A 24,734-nucleotide genomic window follows, 5' to 3' on the forward strand; every position below is an offset into this window, starting at 1 on the left:
CAAATGTCACTACATAAGCCGATCAGTTGGATGTTACAAAAATAAAGATCTAACTTTATAAAAGCATTCATAGCTGCTTTGTTTGTAATAGCAAAAAAATTTAAACTATTGGGTCCAAAGATTAAGAAATAACTAAATAAATTGTGATATATTTGTATAGAGAAATACTTCTGTACCATTTAAAATGACAAATATGAAGAGTATAAAATATGGAAAATTTATATAAAATGATACAAAATAAAAGTTAGCAGAATTAGACCATAATCATTTTTTAATTATATAAGAAATAAAAAATTAACAATATTTCATACATGTTTAGACAAGGAAGTGATAGTAATAATATTTGGTTAAGCTTACATTCTCTTATTTTCCTTCTTTTTTTCTTTATTTTTATCAAAAAGATAAAGAGATTTTATGATTTGGGAGATTTACCCATAGTATCTTAAACACATTAGGAGCTTAATATTTGTTGAATACTGTTTTATACAAAAGAAGTGTTAAGTTTATACAATAATAGTTTGTTTCAAATTTATAAACAAATGTTTACAGGATAAAATTGCCCTCAATGTATATTTAAAGGATAAACTTCATGTGAAAATAAACACAGATTCTCCAAATTGATGTTGAAATTTTTATAAAGCTCAAAAGGAAAACAGTTATATAATATAGTAAACCTAAGTTAACCACAAAAATAAACCCCACATATGAATTTCAGGATACTATAAATTTCAGGAATACTGTTTTACATACTTTACAAAGGCTTAAGTCAACATTCTAAATATAGATCAATTCAACTTTAGCTATTTCTTGTCAGAGAACAAATCCTGGTACTCTTCCTTAACTAAGACTCTTACATCTTTTTTCCCCACTCTCATGCTATCTATGTGGAAATAGGACTCTATGGTGGGACAAAGCCAAATAATCAGCATTATTTTTTTACTGGGCAATAAAGACAACTCTTAGAGCCACGCTTCAGTGTTCTTTAGATTTAGGTTAACTAACCTTAAAACTAGTGTACATATATACCTGTGGGAAAATCAATGCTAACTGTCCCACATTGTCCATCTTTGATATTTAATCTAGCCCAAATTCAATGTCTTCATTGCCTTCCTTCATTCCATGCATAATGAAATCTTCAGTGTCTGTCAAAAGCTGTACCTTAATTTCTGAAGTATTATTTCCTGTTGAAACACAATACAAAATATATCAGTCTTATTCTTGAAAAATATGACACAATATAGCTACTGAGATGTGTTTATATAAAAACTTTCCATAATTCAATAATATTAATGGCATCTTTATGCATATATTTGCTGTTTAACAGAAAATTACTTAATATAAATATGACTTTGATTAATTTATGAATGGTCACATTTATTCTTTGGAAAATATCCCATGCTGACTAATCCCTCTTACCACAACATGTTGGTATAATCAGCCTCTATACTTTAATATATTACAAGCTTAATTAATATATTGAGGCTACATCCAAACAATAAGTCCAGTAATATTCAATAATTTGCCAGACTTAACAGATGTCATATTGATGTGCTAACAGTTTTTAATGCCAATTTTAAAATTATTGTGGCAAACAGGAATCATTTATTATCCTTCATCATTCAGCAAGGATTAATCATGAATTTTTGATTATTCAGTTTTATCTGTTTCTGTCCTTTCCAACTCAAAAAAACTTGAACAGATTGTCCATGTGTTTACATCAACAACAGGATCATTACTAAGTCCAAGTATAAGGATGATAATCCATGGAATGGAAAATATAAAGATAAAAGATATAGCAAACTAAGGCTAATCTTTTGGATCGGAAGCATAGAAGTATAGATAAACTCTAGATAATATTTTAAATTAACGCTTATTACAGGTGCCAGTGCAATAACAGCAGGACAGCTGCTCAGGATTAGTCAGACAGGACAATGGTGTTCGGGAGCCTTAACTTTCCTCCTTTTTTAAAGTGAAGGAGGCCTCCAAAGTCTTGCCTCTTCCATCTTTAAATTCTTTAGGTCATATTCTTCCCCCCAAGCCATCCTAGTATTATTTTCAGTGAAGAAACTGGCCCATGTTACCTGACAGAGAAGCTGAAGCTGAAGGGTCTTTCCCGCTTACGCTGAGACTTGGCTGGTTTTCTCCACTACAGGCCGGGGACGTCAGCGACATCTCTACTGGATTTGAACAGATCTCTTCAATCAATGGCTTTGACAGCTTTGGGTGGTCACACGGTTTGGTTTCCGAGTCCCTGTTTGATTCTGTTTCGAATATTTCTGTAAATGGCGGGATGGTTTTCTTGGAGGTATCTTTGGAAATTTTAAATATATTAGAAAGTGAATCTTGGGATGTTTTGTCCTGAATTGTGCAGCCTTCTTCCAGTTCAGGTTCACTGTCATCATTTGCTTCAGAAATTATTTCAATTTTTGGGAAAGAGATTTTCTATTAAAAGGAAAAAATACATACAATTTGAAAGCCTATGCATATCAGGCACTAAAATGGATGACACATAATTTGGTTGCTCTCCACAATCTGTGTTTTCTATACTACAACCAGAGCTCCAGGAAGTGTGTATGTTCTATGGGTAAAATATGGACTGAAAGCACAGCCTGAGCTCCCTTCCATATGCTCCAGGGCACTCACCTCCTGCCATAGCCTAGCCAAACACTGCTCTGGTTCCTCACAACAACAACTCACCACTCCTATTCCCCTCTATACCTCCACACACTTCTAGGCTGGAATGCTCTCTCCTTATCTCAGAATTCAAAGATCAGTTCAAGCATCACTTACAGGAAATATGCCATTTTAAATTACCACTGGATATTACAGGTACCAGAACAGACAATAGCATGACAGTCACTCAGGATTAGTCAGAGGCAGGACAATGGGTGTTCTGGAGCTTTCACTTTCTTCCTTTTTAGTGAAGGCTTCCAAAGCCTCACTTCTTCAGTTTTAAATTTAAATAAGTTCCTTGAGGACAAAGATTGTTTCATTTTTGTTTCTATTATTTCCTGGTCTAGCTTAGTGTTTGACAAGTACTTAATAGATAAATGTGATCATTTCTTTCCTTTTACGACTGCGTACATGGGTGTAAAATGTTTCTGATGGTATAATGGACTGACAATTTTGACTATTATATCCCATGTATTTCATATCACTCTCTCTTTACTCTTTCCACACACACACGGCAATATACACATATAAAAGACTGATACATACATATTACAGGCACATGTCAGTTTTCTCTCAGCCTTTCAGTTAAGTAGTTAATTTGAAATATCAAGTACAAGTAGAAAATTTCTCACTTTACAAATATGAAGAAAATGTTTTTAAAGATTTCACTGTTTCTGCATTTGTTTTATAAAGTTTTTGCTTTGAAGACTTCAAGAATTAAAATATGGCTCAGAAATATGGTAATAAACCAAATTTCTATCATTGATGACACTTACATTTTCATCTGAATTTTCAGACAAGATGTCATTAATTTCTATATCTTCTAAATCAGGCAGATCCTAAAGAATTAAATTACAAAATATGTCACTGGGGATGGGAGGAGGGTAGGACAAAAAGTCCTAAGAATTTGTCAGAGAAACCCATTCCTGAGGTATACCCACCATACAAAGTGAAGTGGAAAAGGAGGGTGATTAATAATGGCCTCCCCACCTTCCCCTCTCTGTTATCTGGACATTTTAAACAAAATTATTGAAGTAGTCATAGATCAGAGATGGAAGGGGATATTCTCAAGAACCCAACCTGTTTATAGAGGAAAGGAAAGCTGGAAGATGTTACATCGCTAGCCCAAATTCATTTGATGTTAGAACTGAGAACAGAATTTGCCCTTCTGATTTTTTTTGCCATTCCACCAACCATCACCCTCTGATGCAGTGACACAGTCCATGGACATATACAAGAATCAAGATGGTTGGCCATATTAGGGAAAGACAGACTTGGGAACTTGGCAGCCTTATTTGAGATAGCCCAGTAATCATAAAACAAACATTAGTCACCATAGGCAGCCATTACATACATCAATGAAGAGCTTGCTCTTTGCCTCCAAGTCAATGGTTTCTAATTTCTCAGATCCATCCAGTTCTGCATTCTCTGCAGTCGGAGCTTTTAATATCGATTCTAAGGAACAGTAAATATTGCATATATCCTGGAATTAACTTTCTAAATTGTTTTTTAGTTAATAAATAGAGGAAAACAGGTCCAAGATCTGGATGAAGTGACAAAGACAAGACATTGAATCTAGAAAGGGCTACCCACATCATAAAAAGAAACCTGAAAAAAGCTATATAAAATAGTGCAGAGAGGAAAGATTCAGGAGTGGAGAATAAGACATGCATCTACTTTGTATATAATTACATAGTGGGAGCCATGAGCATGGATGAACAAAGAATCTGGAAGAAAAGCTGAAGTGAACTAAATTTGCCCTGCTGCTTTGTGTAATAAATGAATTGAAATGTAAAAATCACTAAACATGTTCAGCTGGTTGTGCTGATGATCAATGGAAATCTCCTAATAAAACCTAGTAAAAAGGGGGAAAAAAAGAGAAAAAGAAAAAAGGAAAGAGCCCCTCCAGGAAAGAGGCTAATAATTTATGTCTTCTGACAAGTGTATACAATGTGATTTGCAAGTTTGGTACTGAGACATCAGTTCCTCCTTGTCAGACCCTATGAAGCAACCAATTTAAAATGTGACCAAAGATTTAAATTTAAATTTAAAAAGTGATTACAGACTATACATCTTAACCTTGGAACCTGAGGGATTATGCAAGGCTGGTACCAAGGGCAGAGGCGATATTGCAGTGGCAGGAAGGCTGTCCTGGGACCTTGCCCGATTCTGCATTGGGCTGCAGCCTCGGGCAGGGCCTGGGCAGGCCCAAGGTGGGAACGGGGACCTTTGTGGTAGGCACCTCTATGGGTCCTCCAAGATCAATTCTGATAGAGGGGGGTGAGAAAAAGGAGGACAGAGAAGGAAGAGATGGGAAATAGAGATGGGTGGGAGCTGTCCAACACCGTCCAGACTTGCAGGGAATTGCCTCCCCCTCCTCCTTCCCCCCCCCCCCCCCGGGACGACTCTGGGCAAGGCCTGGTTTCAGGCCCAGAGAGGGACAAGGCTGACTGACTGTGCACCTGGAGACAGACTTCCGCCTCCCGGGCCCTGAATGATAACTCCAACAAGTCTTCCCTTGACTCTCAGGCCTGATGCGTTTATTATTGACATCTCTGAGCAGATATTCCATTCTCTAAATTACTCACTGGGAGTAAGGCCTAGATCTGGCTGGTGCTCGTGGCCGCCTCTGGGCTGGCAGTCGTCGTCCTGGGCCGCTTGGGGCTCGGGCTGCTTTGGCTCTTTGGCGTCTGCATCTAGGCCTGGCCCTTCTTCCTGGCCGTCACCTTTTCCTTTCGTTTCCCCGGGTGTCTGAACTCTCACTTGGGGGTCTCCAGGGAAGGCCTCGTCCAGGGCCTCAAAACTCTCTCGGACAAACTTCTCGATCTTCTGTTGTACACCATCCATGGCGGGGGGCTCTGGCCCTCCTGCTGCACTGGGATCCTCACTCATGCTGCTGTCTGACAGGGCAACCTCTCCTACACCAAGTGAGAAAGGGAAGAGGAGCAGCGCTTTGGGTTTAAGTCCGGGGACCGTCAGGGGTTCATGCCCTCTGTAAATAGGCACCCCCCTCCTCTCCCTATACGCTGAGGGCTGCAAAGGGCAAAGTGGGCACTGCCAGGGCTGGACCTGAGCTGTGTGACCCTGGGCAGGTGGCTGCCTCCACCTGCTTTAGGAGCCTCATCGGTACCAAGCAGACCATCAGGGCAGCTCCCCTCCAAGGTTGCCATGGCATTCAAAAGGGAGAATGTGTCTGCACAAATATTTCGCAATGATGATGACCAACACCACCCCAGATTGCCACCTCAGCCCACAAGTGAGACAGTAGCTTCCAGGTAGGCCTAAGCCCTGGGGAGGGGCAGCCAGGGTGTATGCACAGAACTCTGAGACCCAATGGAGGCAGACCGAAAGAGGGGCCCTGCTCACTGGGAAGCCGACATCCCCGTCCTTCAAGGAGAGAACAGCACCAAGTAATATGGAGTAAGTGCCCACTCACGATTCAGAGTTGTCCTCGGGCACTGACTCCCACTGCAGGTGAAGGGGTCAGGGCCTAGCGGGACATGAAGTGGGAGCCGTGAACATGGATGCTGCTGGGTGGTGTGGGGCCTGCTTTTCCTGAGGCCAGCCACAAGTGGCTTGGACCCGGCCAAGACCAACACCAGCTTCAGCCCAAAAATCCACCACCCCCATGCCCAGCCGGCCAGGACCCTCTGGCCAATGACCAGGCTCAGGGCCGGCTGATTTTCTTCCTAACCTTGTTACTAAGTAGAACCTTTGCTGACCCAGATTCCTACCTCATGATGAAGCATCTGACAGGAGAGGGTGTAAATGGAAAAACCATAATAGTAATGATAAAATGAATTTTTAAAAAATTGATTAGAAATACTCAGTGAGGTAATTAGTATAAATTATGAATTTAAGACCTAAAGTGAATACAATTTAATTATATGATTAATCACTTTCTAGCTCAACAGGGATAATTTTAAAAATTAATTCTTTTTTTGGAGTCTGAATCAAATTTTTCTCTGCCAATCTGAAAATGAGCTGAGCTGAATCAATTACAGATGGGCTACCTTAAAATAGAGCATATTAGGTTAAGGTTACCAGCCAGAGAAAAGAGATGATTCCACTGATCTAAGGAAGTCCCAGGGCACTCCTGAGCAGTTCCTCTGCTGATGCTCATCAGTGATTTTTCCAATCAATTTATCCAGGGCAATGAATAATTCAGTGACATGTCCAGGATCACACAGCCACAAGATGTTCGTGCCCCTATCAGTTCAGATCTTTCAGACGGGAGGTGCCAAACCAAGCTGCCTCTCAAGTTAAATGTCCAGAGGGGTTAAAGCAAGGTTCCTTATCCCAGTGGACCCTGTTGGTGACTTTTCACCTTCTCGACCCACGATACCTTTCTCCTCCATTTCTTTCCGTTTCTTTTTCTCCATTGCTCTTCGCCTAATTGTGGCCAATGCTTCAATGCTCTCTTCAATCTTCTTCCTTTCTTTGGTCTCCCATTTCCCCCTTTCTTCCTTTTCAGCTTCACTTCCTCCCTTAACCCAGGCTTCTGCACATGCTCTGTTTGGAAAAGAAAAGCACAGAATTCCTCAGAAAAACTTAGGGGTAGGGTATTTGTGAGACTTAAAAATCTGTAATTCAAAAGAAAATAAGAGCACATGTTTGGGGGACCAAAAGGTTGTTTTCTTATAGTGAACCTACCTATAAACACTCTGCATATGGGAAAGGCAATGGGTAAAGTCCCAATATATTGGTATATGGGTATGGGTTCTGCCAGGGAGTGCCAGTGGTGTGTATCTTAACGCTCTAAACTAAAGCATATCCATTTAGTGAAGCTGGTTCAAGTGAATATGTATTTGAAAACATGCAACAAAACTCTTTCAAAATGTACTATGTTTTGGGGACAGCTAGGTGGTGCAGTGGATAGAGCACCAGCCCTGAAGTCAGGAGGACCTGAGTTCAAATCTAGCATCAGACACTTAACACCTCCCTAGCTCTGTGACCCTGGGCAAGTCACTTAACCCCAACTGCCTCAGGGGGAAAATGTTCTAGATTTCAAACTCTCCAATTCTTTGTAACAGTTTTGTCCTCAAATAAAAAATCTAAATTATTGAAGCTTGATGTCTGACAGTTCGAAAAATTAAAATTTACCCAAAGGGTGCTGTACTTGTAATGGGATTTGATTCCTAGTTCTAGTGACTTAACACTCCATATGACTACAAGAGAGCTAGGTAACCTCACTGACCCTCGGTTTCCTCATCTGTAAGACAGTAAAGTAGTTAAGCTTTTCTTGATAGGGTTGTTTGGAAGATCAAATGATATGTTTGTGAAAAATGACGTGAACTGTCAAGTGAGAGGCAAATATGGCAACATAGGAAATGCATCATAATTATTTTTACCTCTCCTTTGGAAAAACGGGCCTATCGTCCAGGTAGGTTAAGACTTTCAGTCGAACAATAACAGTCCTTCTGTAGTGCAGAATTTTCTTAATCACCATATTTCCCATCAAATTTAATACTCTCTATGAGCAAAGAAGCACAATAAAATTAAGTGCTGGAAATAAAACTGACATGGAAGATAAGCTCTATAGTATATGCATTCAGAAGCTGTGAATTTATGAAATTTGCACAAAAAAGTAATATCTTATCAAATAATGTTGGAATTGCTTTTTATATTGCAATTCTTCTAGTAACTGAATGGCTCTTTTCTTTGTATAGCTGTGGGCAGAAATTTTATTCATGTGCCTGTAAATTGGAGTTAATAGTACACCTCCATGGGTTTTTCATAAAGATCAAATTTGATAATTGTCTTTTTAGCACAGTGCCTGGCACATAGTGGGTGCTTTGTAAATGCTTATTCCCTTTCCCTTACCTATTCTGTATGACTTTGGATATGTTAATTCCTTTCTGAAGGCCTTAGTTTTCCTGTAAAATTTATACTAGAATCTAGTGAAAGATTATGATTAACATGGAGTCCATTGACCCCTTTTGTAGGAGGAAAATCTGTGAACTTTAATGGAAAAAAAAGTACCTTTATTTAAATATAATTCTTTTTCTTTACAATCCTATGTATTTTATGAATTTAAAAACATGTTTCATAGGCTTCAGCAAATTGCCACAAGAGAGCCAGGACACAAAAATGGTTAAAAGCCACCTTGGATGATTCTCAAGTTCTGAGACAAATTTATTCATGACATTGTCCATCTCTGATAATTTAATTATTTTTGCTATTTCAATTTATTTAACTAGACTCAATTTATGTCTGATTTATTCAGTGTTTCCCTTTCCAATCAGAACCAACTTTTAAAGTCAAAAGCATTGCTTGTCAGACATAGGAGTCCTTGTTTTAAGCAAGAAAATATGTCTATCTTCTGCAAATGTCCCTCCACACCTGCTGACCAGCTTAGCCCTACAGAGGAGGAAGAGAGCAACTACAGTCTCTAGGATCTTCCTGTATTCTTCAGATTTTCATCAATATCTCTTCCATCTGTAGGAGAGTTCTAGGCAGGTCATCAGTTATAATAAGAGAGATCTCTGTGACTGCAATTACTGAGTCGTAGAGGGCACCAGTTCCAGGAATTCTCTCCAAGGATACATCCGGCCTCTCTTTAGAGAGCTCCAATGCCCTCTGAGGCAGAGTCCATTTCCTCCAATCGTCAGGATGTTTTTCCTTTACCTGGAGCTAAAATCTGCCTCCCCAGTGCTCCTATCTCTTTTGTCCCTTTTGATTCTCTGTATCTCCTTAAATATCCCCCCAGAGGGTAGTCTACAATGGTCTCACCATCCAGGCAGCCCTCCTTTGGATATGATCCATTTTGTTACAACTCTCAGCCATAAAGAATTTTCTTCACAACAAGCCTTGAAGGGGGGTAGTGTAAAAACATTATCCCCATTTTATAGACGAGCAAATTGAGACTCAGGAGTTAAATGATTTGCCCAAAGTCATATAACTAATGATGTGAGATTCAATTCCTCAATGTTCTTCCTCTAATGTGGTACCTAAAACTGAACATACAGAAAAACTGCAGAAGACTTAGACTCCAGTTCTAGATTCTTAGCTGCTTTAAAGAGAGAAATGATTTCATTCCTTGGGTTTCCATCCCAGCACCTTAAGAGAGCCCCTAAAATTTAGGAGGGACTTAATAAATCTTGATGACTGGCTAATAGACACAATGAAGGAAGACTCATTTACTAGGCTTTGTTACCAAATCAGGCATGGCTTCCAGAACAGAGAGGATATCGGGATCACTCAGCTTGTTGTTGGAAAGGTCCAGCACACAAATACTTATGCAGTCCTTCAGATGCTGAATGTCTTCCACCGTTTCTAAATGATTGTTAGCAATCTGCAGTGTGTTTAGAACCGGAAGACAAGCTAAAAGATAATTACAGCCAGATTAAATGATAAGCTCCAAAGATTATGGAAAATTTTTACAAACAGGGAAAACAATGCACATGTTGGTAAAAATACACTTAGCACATGGTGCTTCTTACACAAGTTCTCGATGGTCTTGATAAAGTTGTTACTGAGATTGAGGGAATCCAGTTTTTTCAAGGCTTCAAGATTCTCAATTTTATGAATTAAATTTAACTGCAAGTAGAGACAACGCAATTCTGTCTGTGCCTGTAGGTTCTCAATTTTCTGTATCCCATTACATTCTAGCCAAAGACATCGTAATCCTGTATACTCTTCCAGGTTCTCAATGCAGTCAAAACCTAGAACAAATGAACATGCAGATGGAGTTAAAGGGAAATGCCTACCAGTGGAGCGAGAATTAGAGAAGCACCATCACATAAAAGCATAACTACCAGCGGAGTCAGAGCCTGGACCTTTCTGTCCACATAATCTACAATCCAGGAAAATCTAGATTCATTTAAATGTATCTCAGAAGCAACTCTGCATATGTTCTATGTATGAGTAATTAATGGTTACATCTCTACCATACTATAAGCTCTACAAGATCAGGGGCTATTAGCTCTTATCTAAACTTCATAATTCCTCTAGAACTGAGGTTCATTCTCTGAACAAAGTAGGTTCTTAATGTTTGTTGAAAGAATGAATGAATATCTAACAACCTGCTAATCCATACCTTGTCAAAAGAATTAAATTGATCATCAATCTCTCTGATAATGAAATCCAAAAGGCGTACAAATGCATTTTCCCTATTTTATATCTGCCATCCTAATACTTATATTTAAACCTCTTAGAAAACACTTTCTGTTTCCAGCCCATACTACCCTTTTTGAGACAGTCAGGTCCATATGTTGGGTATATGTTGTACAAAGTGAGACATCCTTTTATTCAGGAAGGGGAAAAAGGTCACAAGAAGGGGGTACCGGTGCTGTGAGTGAGTTAAACTTTGCCACAGTGACTGTCAAAAGATTTAAGACTAACTAAAATCCCATCTTTTACAGGAAGTCTTTCTTAAACAGAAAATACTGAAATTAACAGGGATTAATTCCTATTTACCCTATATGTAACTTGCTTTACATACATTTCCTCTCCCACTCTTAGATTATAAACTCCTTGAGGGAGTTTAGCACTTCGCTGAGCACATAGTAGACACTTAATGTTTACTGACTGATCAGTACCTCAGTTCTTTATCTTGTTGTGTTCTAGCTCCCTCTCCACCATCTTAATCTTTGCCCTTATGTATCCACTGCCCCCTGCCTCTCTCTTTTACCTGCTTGTCATTCTTGGCTCCAGATAACCAGGATTCCCAGCTATTGATGCTCTAGGCCTGTTCCCTTACTTTTTCAACTAGAGTTAAGAGGTCTGGTGGAATGGTGTCAGAGAAAATTTGGGGGTGGGAATGGAGTTGTAAAACAAAGGGGAAAAGAAGGTAAAAGAGGGAAAGGATTTATAATGGTTTTACTATGTGCCAGGCAGTGTGTTAAACACTTTGTAAATATATTGCCCCGTCTGATGTTCACAACATCTTTATAAGTACAATTATTATACCCATTTTACAGTCAAGGAAACTGAGGCTTAGATGGCTTGTTCAAGGTCTCCTAAGGTCAAATCTATATTTGTGTCTTCCTGACTCATGACCCAGTGCTCTGTGATACTGTGCCACTTAGCTCTCTCTAAGGCAAAGGTCAGTCTGATTTTGCCTAAAGCTGGTCATAATAGAATGGCAAAAAATAGATGTGACCACTGCGGTTCTAAGTCTATGGTTTCTGGAGCAGTCTCCAGCTGCCAGAGTGAGGCTGCTGGGGTAGGGGTCTAGCATAGGCGGCTTCTGCTCCGGCTCCAGCCTCAGGGCCTGGAAGCTGGGAGCTGCCGAGGCTGGTGAAGAAGAGAAAAATGCAGGGGGCGGATTCAGGAGAGGGTCTTCAACTGGAAACCAAACTACATTCAACAACTCTCAGCTGGAGATTTACTACCTAGTCAGCATTGTGCTGCCTGCCACGGTGGCTCTACAAGTACAGGGTGACATTGGCTTCTAGGGAGACCTTCCTTCCTGTCTTTTGAGGACAGAGGTGACAGCATTAAATAATTACTGAAAACCATCAAAAACCATTTTTAAGTGTTTCACTGCTTAGATTTAGGAGCCAGAATATATGGTCCAGATAGTAATATACTGGAAAAAATTAAAGTGGAAAGAGTCAGAAAATGGAGAAGTCCTTAATAGATTAAAGAGGGCTTCCTGAAGGAGATGGATGTTCCATGGGCCTTGAACAATCACTGGGAGAAGGTTCTGAAAAAGACTCCTGAGCTGTAGTTCATGTACATGTAAAATGTACATCATTTTAGGAAGCTGTGTTAATCTGGCTACTCTCCGAAAGGAGAGAAAAGGTTGGAAGAGAAATTGAGCAAGTTTTCACAACAATCTAGGTATGATATGGGGAAGGCAAAAGGCTTCCAAACTGAAGGGAACGCATGCACCTGGAACAAGCCCAGACCAGGTGTCCACAAAATGACAGCACTCTAGAAGGAACTACTAACTTCAGCCCCTTATGGGTTTACTGACATTGCTGGGCTGAAGTTGTTTTTCCCCAAAATGTAAATCCATGAGGACTCTCACAGGTATAGGATTTTCTTCTTAGGGGAGATGGTCAATGCCCCGTGCCTGTGAAAGGGCAGAGTGCAGTGGGCGACGGGGGGAGAGAAGAGAGCTCTTCAGCTTTCCTCAAGTTACTGAGTCTCTTAGAATTGGGACACCCTGGGCTTCCAGCTTCCAGAGAGAAGATGGCTAAAGTGTTCCATTTCAGATCTCTAAGGCTCATGAGAACCTGGCATGTCCCTGTCCCCAGAATACAACACCAGGGATTTGGGGAACTCTTCCTAGGATGAGACTGATTCAGCTCAAACTAAGCTATCTCACTCCTAAAGGGAGAAAGTTCCTTTATCTTGTATCATCTGATAGGGGTATGTGTGTACATATGTGTGTATCTATGTATGTGTCTCTCTGAGTATGTGTGTGCGCATACACATTCTCCTTTGTGTATTGTCTCTGATTTCTACTGAGCAAACCACTTTCTTTGCTAATTTCTGTGTGTTTTCCTTATGGAATTTGTATGTGGTGTAAAGAGAGTCAAGCTGAAGCTCACAGGCCTGTTTCCCGTTTCCCAAAATGCCTCTCACTCCCTTCATCAAATAGCCATCAAACTATACTGAACTGGATGATTGGCAATAATCAAGAAAGCAGAGAGGTACCGTTCCAGACTGGGATTCTGCCTCTCAGGAGAGCAAAGTGGGCAAAGTTCTGGCCCCAATCCTTATTTCTTTCATTAAAGAAAATCAGGGCTGTTGTGAAAATGGAATGGGAGATCTGTAAAATGCCTCCTCTATATTAGGTACTTCATTTTTATTTCTTTCCTTCTACAAACCACTTTACAGACATTATCTCACAGACAATAATCCTGTGAAGGGCCAGAGCAGGAAGTAAGAGGTTCCTATTCTCAAAGAAGCTGAGGTCCAATGAGCATTCCATGGATGAGGTCACCCAGCCACCAAGAGACAAGCTAGGACTAGGATTCCAGGCCCAGCCCTCTCTCTAGTCTACTCCCAACTACCTTCTAGGCCCACAGATAAACTTGTGACATCCCTCTGAAAAGAAAAGCCTTACCTTTGAAGTGTAAATAAAGCGTGTCATTCAATGCTGGAGTTATATATAATTTTTGGTCTTTGCAAAGTTTTCTAAGGAAACTTTTCGTCATTCTGAAATCATAACAAAATAAATTAAGCTATTTTTATAAGTCAGTTATAAAATTTATATTAAACAATTTACAACTATTCAAAAAAGTTAAATTGTTCCTAACTCTTTTGATTCAGAAATCTTGCTATTAGGGAGTACATCTTAAGGATACTTTATTGACAAGAAGACTCATATATACATAAACAGTCATTATTTTATTTATGACAATAAAGAGCTAGAAACAATAAACATGGCCAAGCAGAAAATAAACAAATATATGATGAAATGAAATATGGCTATATCCTAAGGGATGACAAAATAGGAAGGACTTTGAGGAATCTGAGGAAAATTTAAATGAAGATTACTAGAGGGTAAAGAAAGCACAGCTAAAAGAATGGTCTGTGCTGTGACTACAACAGTGTGAACAAGATCAATATGGAATGGCAACAAAACTCAATTCAGTTCCAATAGTCATATACTATGCAAGTTAAAAGGATACATATCCACTCCTTTCCTTGCTTTGTGTAAAGGTTTGAGGTTTGGGGGGCATTGTTGGGAAGTGATTGCTGGAGCAAAAGAAAATGTGATAAATTTTTAAAAAGTAAAAGGAATTCAGAATGAACAAAAAAAAGAAAGTCAGTGATGACACAGAGACCTCAAGCATTTATATGAAATAGTTAGGAAGTTTGATGCCTGTAAAATAACTGTTTACTCTTTGCTTTTGAATGTATCCAGCAAAGATATCAAACACTTCACCAGTAACACTCCTGAGTACTCCCCAAACCAGATTAAAATTAACTGGGGGATATTTAACAAAATAAATGAAACAAATAATAGCATATCAATAATGTTATGTGGAACCCCAGAGATTTGAGTTTACCACTGATATCTAGGATTAGTACTTGAAAAACATTTTTATTTAACACTTTTTATATAGTATTTATGATAGTTTTTAGGATAGTTCTGTCCTATGTAAGGAAATATGAGCTTCTTCCATACTACTTTCTTTTGTCCTAGTCTTCCACAAAAAATACCAAGAGTCATTACCTATGACAGTTATCCTTTTCATTAGCTTTTTGGTTTGGGGAATGTGTTTTTGAGTTTTGATCACCACTTTGTTTCTGCTCACTTTGATACCACTTTTCTGAAGAAGGGTCTGCCAATTTCTCCATAGGTTTGATCTCTGAAAGAGAGAGATTTTTTTTGTAAGACAAGCAAAAGTTGCATGCAATAATTTCCACATAAAAAGACTCCAATCATTAACTGAAATTAATGTCAGCATTTTAAAGTCTGCTTGCAGTTAATATCGGCATTCTAACAAAAACAAAGGAAATATAAATATTTTAAAAATCCAATCAGCAGCATGTAAATGTTGGTAAATGTTTGTGGGCTCCTCAGAAGAAAAGACACACATAAACACTTTTAAGTTTCCATCACTGTCTAGGTTAAATCAACAAAACAAATCAAGCCTTGGAAAAAATTAAAAATATTTAAAAAAAACACCCCACAACTAATCAAGTCTTAGTTTGGAGCTTTCCTTAGGTGTAAAATGTTCATACTCAACATTGAACATCAGCTCTCAGGAGCTCCTGTACACCCCCGAGACTGACATTCATCATGGTATACAGGCAAATTCACCCAGGGTTTTTGAAAGCTACTTTAGCACAACATAAACTCTAATGGATCCTGCAACCAAGCTAGGAAGACTTCTAGCTGGGATTTGGTGATAATCTTTATATTCTATATTCCAAGAACAAAGCCAGCTACTTTTGGAGAGGTTAGCCCTTGGGTGAATGTATTGGCTACAAAAATGCACAAAGATGGTCTGCTGAGCAGCATGGTGATATAGGAAAAGGAGGGCTGGGATTGGAATTGGACTAGATTAAAAATCCCTGCTCTGCCTCTTGCCACCTAGATGTCTTGGGTTGGCCACTTAAATGTCTCTCCTGTTAAGTGAGAGGGTGGGCAAGACCACCTCTCAGGTCCAGCACTCCCATCTAACATTCTACAATGTCACTCAGATGGAGAAAGGTTTTGAGCTGCTTCTCAGAAGGGAGGGTTCCCACTAACAAATCATTAGTAAAACTGAACCCCTAAAGCAACAGCTTGACCATTTGATTGTCAGAAAGTAATAAACATTTATTGTGTTGAGCACCAGAGGATCTAAAAATAGGCAAAAACAATAGTCCCTGCCCTCAAAGAGTGCACCATCTAAGGTGAGAGAGAAAACATGCAAACAACTGTGTATAACACTTTTCTTTCTTTTATACACATTCATACATATACTGTTTTCTTTTATTCTTTTTACTTTTTGATCTGATTTTTCTTGTGCAGTATGATATTTGTGGAAATATGTATAGAACAAGTGCACATTTAACATATATTGGATTACTAGTCATCTAGGGGAGGGGGGAAGAGAAGAGAGGGAGAAAAAACTTGAAATACAAAGTTTTGCAAGGATGAATGTTGAAAACTATGCATGTTTTGAAAATAAAAGGCTTTAAAAAAAAGAAAAAAGAGAAAGTAGGGGAAAGAGGAACCATAGGTAGATTGAGGAGGTTTGAAAAAGTTTTAGATGAGCCACTATAGAGAGTGGGATGGTATGTAAGATTGCCCAATAGCAGTGAGGGCCCAGTTGAAGTTACGTAACAAATTTGTAGTGGACCCAATTAAAAGAGTTTTGTGATTTTTCTTTACCTTTGTTCAATAACAGTTATAAGACCAAAGCAGTTATCCAAGCCTGAGTATTGGCAGTGAATAACTGAACTGGTTCATCAAATAGGGGAACCTATTTTGTCAAGACAGGGAAAAAGAAGAGGGCAGTTAGTTTAGATGGCATTTGAGTTGCAGATCATGATGTGAACAAAAAGTAGGGTTTGATAAAAAAAAAAAAATCAGAGGAAGATATGGAGAAAATGATTATAATCACGTGAGGGATCTGAGAATTCTCAGGCATGGAGGCGATTCGCTTGTAAGTGATAAGCCCGAGGTATGACCATATGTGTAGGGCTGAAGCAGAGCAGGATGAGGAGTGCTGAATGTGTGTGAAGAGGAGCCAGGATGGATGCTGATGTTCCCTAGTATAAGGCAGGAGTTGGGAGAAGGGAAAACAGAAAGAATATAAGATATTGAACTCACTGAGGAAGGAAGGGGAGTGGCGGATTCTGACTGGGTGGAAGATGTGGATTGGATGGACTTCCAAAGAGGAGAGGTTATGGGTGATGAGGGCCCCCTCCGGGGGTGGCTGTATCAGGGAGAAAAGGGGCCCTGCGAGATGCTGAGACATAGAAATGACAGGTGTGGATTCAGAGGGACCCCGAGGCTGGGAGCCTGGCTAACTAGAGGAAGGTGCTATCCTCTCTGACAACAAGGCCTTGGAAACGTAGAGCTTCCAAGTGGAGAGCCGTGAGCAACTCAGCGTGACCTGGAGAACTGTGAGCTGTGTGAGGGCTGCATAGAGGGAGAGCACGTGACAGTGATGAGGAGGGTGGTGTAGAGCCACTGGAGGGCCCAGGGCAGGTCAACATCGGCAGGACAGGGCCAAGGAGCATCCCTGAGGAGGGGCTGCCTTAGAGTCTGTCCATCCTTAATCTCATCACTTTTCAAGGAGTTTTTCAAGAGAGATGGGCCAGATTCTCAAGTGCCCAGAGAAAGCTTGAACATTCAGGGTGAAGGGGAGGAAGGGGAAATGGAACTGGACCAGAGAGATCAGAAGGCAGTCCTCGAGACTGAACTGCTTCTGTTTGTCGGAAATCATGATCTAACACTCGTATACTTTAGGCTGCCATTAAGGATTAAACCAGGACACCTGCACTACGTACACCAAAACGAGGCCTTCTAGGATCCCTATTCTTTATCTAATCTCCAATCACTCCTCTCTGTTGGCTCCTTCTTTGCTGCCTACAAACATCCTTAAAAAAATCCTCACTTACTCTAATCCTGCCTGAAAGCTCTCATTCTATCCCTATTCACCCTCCATTTCTCAGGTTAAAATCCTTGAGAAGTTAACTTTTTTTTTATCAAGATGCCTCCACTTCATTTTCCCTCAACTCCTAGATTCTCTCTTTGATCTGATTTCCAACCACCCAAGAACCAAAATTGCTCTTTCTGCAGTTACCAGTGCCTTTAATCACCAAACCAAATGCCTTTTCTCTCAGTCCCCATCCCTCTTTACCACTCTGCAGCCTGTGATGCTGTTGATCATACCCTTCCTAATACCCTGCTCTCTCCTGCTGTCTGATGGAGAGCCTTATCAGTTTCCTTTGCTGCGTCTACATTTGGCTTGTGCTTCTAGTAATCTGTCTCAGCCCCCCCCCCCATTCCTCTCCTTCTATACTATTTTACTTAGTGATCTCACCTCCTACTGATTTAATTATCTCTATGTAGATGATTCCCAGATCTATACATCCAGCCCTAATGTCCCTTTTAAGCCTCAGTTCTAATCATTTGCTTCTTGGACATCTCAAACTGAATTGTCTCATACGCATATCTCAATCTCACTACATCCAAAGCACAGCTTCTTATTTCCTTTCTTCCTGCTTCTAAATCCTCACTTCCTTATTACAGTTAAGGGCACTATTTTCCTGTTCATCCAGGCTTACAATCTAGAGTCACTCTCCTCTCATTCTTACTTGCCCCACTTGTCACATTTGTGAAGTTTTTTCATATTCACATCTTTTCTGTGCATCGTGTTCTGTCTCCTTAAATAGCTGCTTCACTGGGGGCTGGCCATCACTTCATACCTGGACTATTCAATAGTTTTTTTGTGGTAATAAGACTTCCCTGCCCCAACTTTCCTCACTCCAATCCTTAGTCCACTCAGCTTTCAAAGTGATTTTCTTAATCTTTTTCAACCACATTACTCTTCTCTCCCTCTTTTCTCTTCAACTCAACTCTCTCCCTACTAAATCAACTCCAGTGGCCTCCTCTTACCTCCTAGATCAAATATAAAATCCTCTGGCATTTAAAACTCTTCATAAGCTGGCCCACAACAAGACCTTTCCAGTCCCTTCCTTGGATGTCATGATCCAGCTAAGGCATCTTTTCTGTTTCTCCCACATGATGCTCTTGACTCTAGGTGGAGTTATAGTACAGATGTTAAGAAAGGTTTTTCTGGATTCCCCCACCCAGCTTAAATTACTATTTCTTTCTTTTAAGAGTGCCTTCTAGGAAAGGGACCTGTATGTGCCAAAATGTTTGTGGCAGCCCTTTTTGTAATGGCTACAAACTGGAAAATGAATAGATGCCCATCAATTGGAGAATGGTTGGGTAAATTATGGTATATGAAGGTTATGGAATATTATTGCTCTGTAAGAAATGACCAACAGGAGGAATACAGAGAGGCTTGGAGAGACTTAAATCAACTGATGCTGAGTGAAACGAGCAGAACTAGGGGATCATTATACACTTCAACAACAATCCTGTATGAGGATGTATTCTGATGGAAGTGGAAATCTTCAACATAGAGAAGATCTACACCCAGAAAAGGAACACTGGGAAATGAGTGTAAACTGTTTGCATTTTTCGTTTTTCTTCCCAAGTTATTTTTACCTTCCAAATCCAATTCTTCATTTGCAATAACAACAACAAAAAAATTCGGTTCTGCACATATATATATATATATATATATATATATATTGTATCTAGGATATACTATAACATATTTAATATGTATGGGAATGCCTGCCATCTAGGGGAGGGGGTAGAGGGAAGGAGAGGAAAATTTGGAACACAAGGGAGTACAAGGGATAATGTAAAAAATTACCTATGCATATGTACTGTCAAAAATTGTTATAATTATAAAATTAATAAAAAAAGAAAAAAAATAAGACTGCCTTCTATTTGCACTGCATAAATCTTGTATGTACATAGCAATTTGCCTTCGGCCAAATCCCTTCCCCTTATTAGAATGTGAACTTCTTGAGGGAAAGGACTATGTTTTTGCATTTCTGTTTATTTCCAAGAGTAAAGTGCCTGGAATATAGTAAATGTTATATTTGTTGATTTCTGATAAGAGAACTGGCAAATATGGTCACCTCTCCCAAACTCCACTTGACAAAAGGATTTCTAGGTAAAATATAATTCTCCCTCAATTGAGGGCATTTATCTTAAGGTGCCAAAGCATATCATTTTAATGTCCAAATGGTTAGTGTTAAGTTTTCAGGTAAATTCATTCATAATATGATGCCTTATCAACTGTCAACCATAACTAGAAATAGAAACAAAGAATATTAATGTGGGTAAGGCTATTCAATTATATTAAGTCATTCTATACAACTCCTTTCTTGTTGTAGTCTTGTGCAGCCAAACTGGCCTTTTCTGCTGTTCCTAAACACCAACACTCAGATTTCTCCCTCTGGGCCGGGGTCATCCCCCTCTTGGAAGGCACTTCTTTTACTTCAGTGAATTCCTCATTTCCCTCAAGTCACAAGTAAAGCACAGCCTTCTATAGAAACCTTTCCTGATCCCACCGCTGACTACCCTATATGCTTATTTTGTATTCAACCTGCATATGTCCATGAGGTAAGTTCTTCTATGTGTACATGTTCTCTCTTCTACAGAACAGAAGCTTCTGGGGGGCAAGAGTTTCCTTTTTTGTCTCTGTTATTACTAATGACTGGCACAATGACTGGGATATAGAAGGTGCTTAATAAATGCCTGTTGATTTAAATCTGAACAAAGGACTTAAGAACAGAATTCAACAACACAAAACTTAGTAATAGCAGGCAAGACTTTTCCTTCCATTTTCCCTCCCTTCATTTTGTAGATGTCAAGGTGTTATGCAATATAACAAAGAATACTAAAACACTTACTACATACATAATACTGGTTACTGGACAAGCTATAAAGTGTATAGAAGGGATAGTCTCAACCCTCATGGAATCTGAAGTTTAATGAGGTCTAAATTACAGTACAGGTAATTAACACATACTATTATATGCTAAGTACATTAGAGACAAAACAAGCAAATTCTATGTGAGAGCCACAGGAATGAGTCCTGATTGATTGGGAAGCTCAGGGAAGATTTCATCAGCAAATTATAAGCACTCTGAGAGCAGAGACTTTATTCATGTTCATCTTTCTGTTTCCCACCCTTTGTAGAATGCCGGGCACATGGCCGTGGGGCAGAATGTAGGAAACGACAACCTATCCATAAAACCATCTGAGGAAGGAAGCCCCCTCTCTGAAGATCGCCTGGTGAGGAGGGGGAACACTCCATCAGGGATCAGTTCTTGTTGGGAAGCTGCTGCTGACATCAAACCTAAACGTGCCTCGCCATAACTTCCATGACCACCCTGATTCTAACTTCTGGGGCCAAGCTGAACAAAGCCACTCCCCTTCCTTCACAACACCCTTCAGATAACTGAATATGGATATTCTCTTAAGGAACAGCAAAAAGACTAGTGGATTTACACGCCAAGGACCCTGTTCTGAACCAAAATGCTTCTTGTTATCATATCATTTATACTAGTAAGGTCAAACTCAAATTGATTTAGAAAATCATAAAATTAACATTATATATTGTATTTTTATTTTGTTAAATATTTCTGGGAGGATTCTGGAAAGATGGCAGAACAGGTTAGAAACTTTCAAGTTCTCTAGATTTCCTCCACAAATAGAACAAATTTGCATTTAGGATGAATACAGACTAGAGAAAACAAAGAAGACTCAGAGCAGGGGTCCTCCTGGAACAACCCAAGAAGATCCACCAATCCTAAACTGGAGATTAACTAGTTTGAAGTGCAAATACCTTCAAGCTAGTTCCACAAAAACAGCAAGTGGGGGCTGGCTCCCCCCAGGCTGGCTGGAGGTCTGAATCCAGCTAGATTGGGAGAACCTCGGCTGATCAGGAACGCCAGGCCCGGCTGTGCTGCAGGGATTGGCCCTGGATGAGGAGGAACCAGCAGACCTGTGAGTGCAGAAGCAGGGGGTGGTTCGCTGTGGGCTGGAGCTCTTGGTTTGGGGTTCCTGGTAAAAGGGTACAGCTGAAGGGAAGGCAGAGACACCATCTTCTAAAAACACTAATATTCTCATTAAAAATGAATAAACAAAAAGTGAACAGGCAAAGAAGAAAAGAACAGAGAAGACTCATCTTCAGAGGAGGACACTGAAAAAAAAAAAAAAAAAAAAAAGCTGCTTCTGCCTCAAAGAGTAATGCTAAATGACTATTTGCCCAGAAAGATTTTAAAGAACTACTCAGAAAAAACTAAAAATCAAGTGAGAGAGAGTGAAGAAATACTAAAAATAAAATTAATTAAAACCATCCAAGATAAACAAGATGATTATGGAAAAAAGTTAACCAACTAGGAAAGAAAATAATTCTTTAAAATTAGAATTGGGCAAAGAGAAGTCCATGACACTTTAAGAGACTAAGAAATAACAAAAAAATATAAATAATGAAAAAATATAACAAATGTGAAATATAAGAAAAACAACAGATCTGAAGGACAGATCAACCAGAGAAAATGTAAGAATGATTGGACTAGAATGTGTGTATGTATATAAATATATGGGTGGTAGGGGATGTGTGGATATGGGTGTGTGCATGTGTGTGTATATATTTATCTATATATGTACATAATATATATCTGTGCTTATAGCCCGCTTGGAGGGCATGAAAAGTAAAAAAGGAATAAAGTAAATGAAATAAGCAGCAGAGAACAAAAGAACCCACAAAGAAACAAAGAAAAGATGGACATTCATGAATACAATTTCTTCTATTATGTATCCTTTCTTGAACTGGTAATTATCTATTTTGAATCCTCCCTGATGTTTTATTTTGCTGAACACTTGATAATGTTCTCTTTTGTTTTGTTTCCTTCTTTTTTCTATTTTTTCAATAAAATAAAATTTTAAAAAAGAATAATTATATTACCTGAAAGTTGTGACCAAAAAAATAATGTTGACACATAAAGCAAGAAATAATCCAAAAAATTGTCCTGGCGTGATAGGGGAAAAGTAGAAAAATAAAAAAATCCACTGATCATCATACCTCAGAGAAAACCTATGTGGAAAACACATAGGAATATTATTGCCAAAACAAACAAATAGAAAAATCCAAATATGCTGAAGCTACAATCAGAATTATACAGGATTTGTAAACAACCACAAAAAGATCAGATATTCTGGAATAATATATACTAGCAATCAAAAGAATGAGGCCTGTGGCCCAAAAGATCATATCCAACAAAATTATACATAATATTGAACAAAAAAATGAAAAAGTTCAACAAATTTGCAGATTTTCAGGACTTTTATTTCAACCAAACCCCAACTTAACAAAATTTAACATTTAAGAACCAATGTCAAAGATTAATTTCAAAGAACTCAACACGAATTTTTTGTTTTTCATATGTAAATATATACCATATTTTTAAGACTGACATCAGTAATTGAGTAGCTCAAAGATTGGGGCACAGTTTTTAAGTATGATCAGACTCTAAAAAGCAATATTGTTTAAGACTAAAAGTAAAAATTGCAATTATGTTAATACAAATGAGGTGCAGAGGAAGAACCAGTAGGGAAGGAGCAGGACTCATAGTTCTGAAAACCTACTCACATAAGAGAATGAATTAGATGTGTGTTTACATATGGGTAAATGTATATGTGTATGTGTGTGTATATGTATAAATATATCTATGCTTAACTGTAGCCTGCTTGAGAGAGATGTGGGGAATGAAAGGGGCAAAAAAAGAGTAAAGTAAAAAGTACACACACACACACACACACACACACACACACACACACACACACACCCTACAAGGAAGCAAAGGAAAGATGGATATTCCTGAATATAATTTCTACTATTATGTATATTTCCTTGAAATGTAAATTTATTGTTATATAATTTGAATTCTCCCTGATGTTCTGCTGGGCACATGACAATATTTTGTTTTTCTTCTATTTTTTTATTTTGTCTTTAGTCCAATAAATAAATTTAAAATGGGGGGGGCGAGACAACTAGCTGGTACAGTGAACAGTACATCAGTCCTGAAGTGAAGAGGATTTGAGTTTAAATGTGACTTTTGATAATACCAAACAGTGCAACCTGTTTGACCCTGGACAAGTCACTTAACCCCAAATGCCTTGAAAAAATAAACAAATTTCCACTAAATTTAATCTGATTCTGACATCACTATGGTAGTAAGTTTTGCCCTCATAGGAGTTTGACAAAACTGCTTTCAATGACTTCTCTTTTAAAATTCATTATTTGTAATATGTTGTAGCTTGTTCCCAACCACTATGCTTTTCTCATTTGCCCTTTGGACAATTCTCAAACTTCATTTCTTTGGAGAGTGTAATGTTCCAAGTGTCATATTCATATGAAGAATACTTCAAATATTCAGTATTAAAGTTTCCACTATTAAAATATATGCCTTTGTGTCAGGAAGAAGGTTGAACTTATTAAAAGAACTGCAATTTCCCAACAACAATCTAGGACATTCTCTTTCTGTTCAATTTTGGGCCAAATTCATTGTTCATCTGCATTGTCTCTGTGTGTATATGGCAAAACCACATACACACATACACACACACACACACCACATCTATGCATTTGTACAAATACACAAATTCTCTCACCTACCTATCTCATTTAGGTTGCTAGTCAACATTTCCTAGCTTGAAATCCTTATGGTGTTATCTACAAAAAGGAGCATCTGTAGGGTTCTCATCATTTGTGGATCTAATCCTTGAGAATGGCAACCAGCTTTGACAAGCATACATCTTTGATTTATGCCTCCTTTGATGTTAACAATGAGAAGATTTAAATAAGATTAATGATACTCAAAGAATTCTTATAAAGGAATATTACAAAACTTTGATATATGCATGGGAGATACACCTTGCTGCAACTGCAAGATTGTCTTTAGAGTAGTATTTACTTTATTGAATCATTTAGTTTTTAATAGTCAACATACACTAATTTGAATGAAATCTTGTGTTCTCTACATTGTGTAATATCAATTGTGTG

General features: G+C 38.8%; 1 protein-coding gene across 2 annotated transcripts in view; it reads right to left on the bottom strand.

Annotated features, from left to right (window-relative positions):
* Positions 1-253: 253 nt before the first annotated feature.
* Positions 254-24,734, bottom strand: part of DNAAF1 (dynein axonemal assembly factor 1) — a 36,849-nt gene continuing 12,368 nt past the window's right edge. For both annotated transcript variants that reach the window (XM_074286349.1, XM_074286350.1), the window contains 11 exons: positions 14,810-14,945; positions 13,694-13,785; positions 10,116-10,337; positions 9,830-9,996; positions 8,025-8,146; positions 7,019-7,185; positions 5,262-5,591; positions 4,028-4,128; positions 3,450-3,512; positions 2,082-2,442; positions 254-1,181 (listed from right to left, as the gene is read on the bottom strand). In XM_074286349.1, the coding sequence (XP_074142450.1) occupies positions 1,075-1,181; positions 2,082-2,442; positions 3,450-3,512; positions 4,028-4,128; positions 5,262-5,591; positions 7,019-7,185; positions 8,025-8,146; positions 9,830-9,996; positions 10,116-10,337; positions 13,694-13,785; positions 14,810-14,945 (1,868 nt within the window). In that variant the 3' untranslated portion in view covers positions 254-1,074. The remainder of the gene's footprint in view (positions 1,182-2,081; positions 2,443-3,449; positions 3,513-4,027; positions 4,129-5,261; positions 5,592-7,018; positions 7,186-8,024; positions 8,147-9,829; positions 9,997-10,115; positions 10,338-13,693; positions 13,786-14,809; positions 14,946-24,734) is intronic.

The sequence above is a fragment of the Sminthopsis crassicaudata genome, chromosome 2 (genome assembly GCF_048593235.1).
Source record: "Sminthopsis crassicaudata isolate SCR6 chromosome 2, ASM4859323v1, whole genome shotgun sequence".
NCBI lineage: Eukaryota > Metazoa > Chordata > Mammalia > Dasyuromorphia > Dasyuridae > Sminthopsis > Sminthopsis crassicaudata.